This window comes from Panthera pardus, unplaced genomic scaffold, assembly GCF_024362965.1.
Source record: "Panthera pardus isolate Hobbes unplaced genomic scaffold, ASM2436296v1 HiC_scaffold_27, whole genome shotgun sequence".
Classification (NCBI taxonomy): domain Eukaryota; kingdom Metazoa; phylum Chordata; class Mammalia; order Carnivora; family Felidae; genus Panthera; species Panthera pardus.
The window spans coordinates 78,986,012-78,992,085 of NW_026526843.1; the positions used below are offsets into that span (position 1 = coordinate 78,986,012).

At 41.6% G+C, this 6,074-nt stretch overlaps 1 protein-coding gene across 1 annotated transcript in view; it reads left to right on the forward strand.

Moving 5' to 3' along the window:
• Positions 1 to 4,906, forward strand: part of FAM120C (family with sequence similarity 120C) — a 123,612-nt gene extending 118,706 nt beyond the window's left edge. The window contains exon 16 of the mRNA XM_019436638.2: positions 38 to 4,906. Coding sequence (XP_019292183.1) covers positions 38 to 292 — 255 coding nt within the window. The 3' untranslated portion in view covers positions 293 to 4,906. The remainder of the gene's footprint in view (positions 1 to 37) is intronic.
• The last annotated feature ends 1,168 nt before the right edge of the window (positions 4,907 to 6,074 follow it).

Here is a 6,074-nt window from a genome sequence, read left to right on the forward strand (position 1 = left end):
GATTACCATTTCAACTGAATATATCTGTGTTTGACAGAGCACTTCAGATGGAGTTTCTAAATCCCTAGAGCCTCATCAGGGTCGGTCCCACTCACAGGTAAATGGAAACAATGGCACATTGATCAAGGAAGAGAAGAGTGATCATCATCTTCCAGCTCCATCACAGTGTGCCTTATCCAGAGACAGCAACGTGTGTACTAATGGTAACCGCTACTTCCCCGTGAAGAATGGGGAGAAGAGCCGCTTAGGAGAGCAAAAGCTAGGAACTGTGGCACAACAGAAGGAGGAATAATGAGCAGAAGATGACTTCAGCAGGTCAGGAAGAGAGGAAAACCTTTACCTTTCTGATTGTAGGCCCAAGTTAGAGGAAGACATAAATGCTTACCCTAGGTTTATCCAAGATTTTGTTGGGACATCCTATTGTATTCATCTTTTCCCTTTCCCTGTCTTTTTCTGACCTCCAGACTTCGTGGTCTGCTTCTGGGGAAGCTCTGGTAAAAGATGACTGGCAACAGGACTAGGTCCTATTCTCAAGTAGAATATGTAATGCCAGTATTCTCTTTGCCTCCCCTGGGAGTGTAGTAAGGCAGCGTCTGTCAGAAATCTGGTGTCATCATGTAAGGCCCTATAGAAAAGCTCCAGCTTTGGTTTTCTGTGTCTTCATCATGTTACTCTTTACAAAACTTGTGGGATGGCAGGGACTGCTGTCTGTGGCTTCCTACCTTGCTTTTTTCTCTATGAATTCGTGAGACCTTGGTATATAATCAGTATCTGCCTTCCTCTTGTTCTTTCCCCCCATTCACCTAACCCAGGATTTTATACAACCGCCTCTAACTCTGGCCTGGCAATCAGATAGGTAAATGTTTTCAGGGAAGTGAAATAGTATTGGTTATTTTATTTTATTTTATTTTATTTTTTATTTTATACACTTTAAAAAAAACAAACAAAAACTACCAATGGCCTTTGTACTGGGGGATTCAAGTGAGTCAGAAAAGTACGGGCAGATTTTTCCTGCCTCTGAACTAATGCATTGTTTGTAAAATAGAAGATGTGGTGCAGTTCACCCACTCCCTGCTGCCCACACCCTGAAAGGGTGGGAATCAATGCAATGAAACTGAGTACGAAAAGGAACTCAAAAGATGGTGTGTGCGTGTGTGTGTGTGTGTGTGTGTGTTTGGGTATGGGCGTGTGGGTGTATGTATATATGAATGTGTGTATCTATATGCATACACATACCCTTTATATAAAGAGACAGATCTATTTATCTATACATATTTTATATATATAAATATATGTGTGTGTGTGTATGTGTGTGCGTGCACACGTACCTACATACATGGTGATGTCCCAGAGGATTTGCTGAATTTCCCAGAAATGCTTCCACTGCTATGGAGTGGTGGGTTTCAAAAGACCACACTTTAAAATCCTTACTGAGTCACAGCCCATCAGTTATGAGAAGATGGGCTTCTCTAAAGCAGACAAAAAAGTACTTTCCAGAGATTGCCTGTTCAGAACAACAAACAGTTGGGTTGTCACAAGTTTAATCTTGAATGGAGTCCTCACATCCCATATAGTGAACAAGAAGGTTGGAATGGGGTGGGGAATATTTGGGCATTTCCTTCTGCTAGAGCAGCCTAGTTCAGAGAGAGAAGGGGGATGGGAGGTGATTACCAGGGCTTGCAGTTAATTTGGAGGAAATCTCATCTGGAGCTTCTGGGTCAAACCGACCTCAGGCTAGAATTGATTGCCATGAATCCCTGAAGGAGAGAGAACTAGCATTGGAAAGATGGGGTAGGGAAATGTAAGGAAATCGACAATTTGGTTTTATATGCCTAGATTGTTTTATTTGTTCATTGACATTTTGACTACTGGATCTTTTCATTTGCTTTGCAAAGAAGACTTCAGATGACTCTGGCCCAGGCTTTTGGGGGTACTCTGTAAAGTTTCCCAGCCCCTGATGAGGCCAGAATCTGCCCAGGACAAAAAAAGCTGTTCTTCCCTGCCAGAGATACTCTTGAGACAACCTTGCATTTCCAGTTTCCCTCCTCAGCAGCTTAAGTATGAGGGATGGGAACATGGCTTACAACAGATTAGCATTGTGTCTTCATTCAGGACTTGAAGCTTTCAGCCTCACACATCTCCTTTTGGGCTTTGTGATACTCTTGCCCAAGAAGTACCATGTCTACAGGAATTCAACTGACTAGACTTCTAGCAGGATTTCTCTCTCTTTTTGAAAAACCCATGCACCTTAACCCACAGTAAGTCCTTGGTGATTATTTTCCAGACAACCAAAAGTCTGTTTGCTTACTGCCCACTTACAATGAGCGCATCATGAGAGATTGAAAACAGTCTCAGACTGTTTAATCCTAGTCTAGCCCAGTTTAAGAGAACCCACAACTTGTAGGGGGAGAGAGCCCTTAGAATGTCTCTCCCTCTGCCCAGACACTTCTTACATAAACCAAAGCAAGATGACAAAAGTGAACACCTAGCAAGATATAACCAGAAACAAAGTGTACAAAAGCCTCCTCTTTGGAATTTGCTCCTTTAATTTGGTCCCCCCCTCTTCTCTTGGGCCTGCTCAGACTTTCACAAAAATCTTGAAGGTTAGGATTTCTATGTCCAGCAAGAGAGGGATTCGGTACTGAACTTAGACAGCTTGGAAATTTCTTTCCGGAGCCACAGAGGGAGGGATCCTTTGAAGCTCTAAAAATAACCAGAATTGCTGAGCTGAGTTAAATTAAATATATAGACACCATTTTCTAATAGGAAGTACTTGGAGTTATATGGAAAGGTATTTTCTTCAGTTGCCATTTCTATGCATCTTGAATCTATTCGACACAATCAAGTGACAGTATTGTTAACTCTCACAGCCTTAAGAAAATTTATTTTGTAGGCATTCACTGTGAGAAGTAAAATTGCTGCTTTGACAGGGGTGATTCCAGTTTGCCAAAAGGCTTGCTTTTCTCCCTTTCACACCCCTCTGCTTTCTCCTAACCTGGCCAAGGGTGAAATAAGTGGCTCACTTCCAACCTTGATTTTTATTTGGATTCAGCATTTTGGGTTTGGAAGGTCATAATAAAGAACCATAAAGGGCCATATTCCTGTATTTTAATTTATCTACCAAAATCTACAGTTTTGAAGCCAGAAAGACTAAGGTTCATTACTGGAAGATGAACTTTTTCTTACCTGAGGACAAATTGGGGAAGGTGGGTCTGATCTTTGCTGCTAGTACCATTTGAAGAGACTGTCATCCTTTACTTGAGGCTCCATTTCTGACTATGATGTATGTGCCTCTCTTGAACAAAGTCATATAGGAACCCCCAGAAACAACCCCTTGACCTTGTAGGGCCACAAGCAAAAGCAACCCTGGTTGTATATAGCCACTGACTCCCAAGGACTTGGCATCTTGATTTCTGCTGGCCTGTCTTGGGGTCAGCCTAAAACTCCCACCCTTATTCAGTGGCCAGTCTGGCCTGAACCAGGCCTGACAAACTTTTGCTCACTTGCATCATTTTCATTCTGAGCCAGGAGGACTTCAGGTAGACTTTAAAGCCCAAAAATGGCACTTGGTTTGGCCAGTGACATTTGATTTTTGTCTCCATATTGATTTTCTGGCATCATTGGCCAAGTCACATGAACTTTTTTTGATCACTGAGAAAAACAGCCAGACAAGGCATTAGGGAGGGTGGTTAAGGTGGGGGTGGGGGGGTGGGGGGAGGAATGCTTACGTAGGGTAGGAAGAATGTGGAAGTAACTGTTTGGTTATAGTGATCCAGTCCATTGGAACCTTAGAAGGCTTGTGTGGGCATGTCAGTGCTACCCTTTCAGTCTCTAAGACCCCCACTTCCTTTGAAATGACCATACAAGTAGACCACAGTTTAAAGTAGCTAGTATAATTCTACTAAGGTTTAATCATTGTACTTGTTCACTTCCTGATGCATATTTCCTAAATATACTTGGGGTTTGGGGGCAGGGGGTAAGTTTTCACTGTTCCATTGTATGTCACTCTCTATTATTCTCCCTCTTGTGACTTTGGCATCTTTAATTTGACTTTCTACTTTCTTTCTCTTGGCTTACTGCAGTAGTTTGCTGGGGCAGGTAGAGCTCAGTGCACTTATTCCCTTATTACTGCTAATTACCCTCAATATTGTCAGAAGTCATTTTGATGTTCTAAGAAGATAACTTCATTTTTTTTTTTTTTTACAAAATCATCTTTTCCAAGTTAAAAGCAAAGTAAAATACCCCCTGTGCTAGGGTGCCCATTTCAGCTTTTGACATTGCCCTTGTACTTTTTAGATGCTCTTTTGTCCGTGTTGGTAGTAACTAATGACTAGTGAATTTTCATGTAAATGAGGCAAATTAAATATTTCAGATTTTATTAATCTTTCATAACCCTGCCAAATCTGATGACTTCATTTTAGTTACTTCCCAGAAAACACCTCCCCTCCTTTTATTTTATTCTATTCTCTTCTATTTTTAGAATAACATACTAGGTTAAAGAAACTTTAACTGCAAGGAGTCAATGATTTTTAGTGCTCCCTGATAAATGATGTTATTGACAAAAGTAAATTCTTCCATTGTTTTTTCCTGTGTTAATATCTCTTCTCCTGTGCTCTTGACAGTGTATTTAGTGGATGGATAATATGTATTTCTCTTTCCCATTCCCAGATTCCAAATTCCCTGCCATTTTGGCCCACCTCACCACAAAAGCTCCATAGTTTATTAATGTAAGTTTGAATGGATGCTTCTTAGGGGAACCTGCAGGAGTTTCTGGAAGTGTTTCAGAAAGGAATGAAAATGTCTCAGGAGTTCTTCTGTGATGGAAATTGGTCTGTTGTTCTGTTAATGCTGATGGAAAGAAACTTACAGTGCTTAATAAAAGTCTATTCTTTTAGTAAAAAAACTGTGAAATAATTTTGGGTGTGTGCAGTTTACTTTCTTCCCCCATCTGGATCCCTTTCTGCAAGTGGGGGATATGCTTGTCTCAATTCAGAAGTGTTACACGGAGAGTTAGGAGCCTACATGTAATTAAAGAGAGCAGGCAATGGAGCCAGTATAAGAATCACAAAAGGAAGGGCATATATAGCTTCCAGCTCAACTTCTTTATTTGGATGTTCTAAAGGCACTTTTGACATTTCCCAAACTGAACACATCCTCTCTTCTGAAGCCTGCTCCTCTCCATGAGTGATGCTACCTTCTACTCAATTGTCTAAATCACAAACCAACCTGGGAGTTATCCTAGCCTCATTTCTAAAAGCCAACTCATGACAAGATCTGTTGGTAACACTCAACCATTGTTTTGTTTCTCACATCTATCTGTCTCTCTTTTGTCCCAGTTGCTGTGATTCAGTTCAGGCCTCTTCATGTCTCACCTGAATTGTTATAGCTGCTCCCTGGCCTTACTCCTAACCAGGCAATTTTTAAGCAACATTTTGTGCTTAAGTGTATGTGCCTTTCCCCGGTGAGAGGGCCTATACTTTTTTTTCGGGTTCTTAAAGAAGGCTATGACTCAAGAGACGAAGAACCACCGATTTGATCCACCATGTGTACAGCTTCCAGAGTAATCTGTCCTAACATGCTGTACCCCCACCTCCATGGTCCCTTCATGATCTTGCCCCTGACCACTTCTCTAGCCTCATTTCCTACCACCCCCAACCCCCTTCAGCAACATTAAAGTGCATCCTGTGCAGCTATTAATATCCATTTCTTCTCATTTGCTTGTACCATTGCCTAGAATGCCTCTCTCCCCTCGTCTCTGGTGCATTCTCAACTTTACCCCCACAAGATTCAGCTCATATCCTTGTGATTCTTTTCCTGATCCCTGACTAGGGATCCCTGTACAGATTCATCACACCCAGTCCCTATATCTGTCTCACCTGAAGACAGACCAAGGGGCACATCTCTGCCCCTTGATTAAACTTGACCATCTCTGTCTTTTTGGCACCAACCACCCAGCATGCACTTAGTAAATGTTTGATGACTAAACCAAGGACAGCTAAAACACCTTTGAAAATATTCCCTGGTATAAAGCAGATTGTAGACTTCCAAGGCAGGATATGTTGATGGCAAAAACA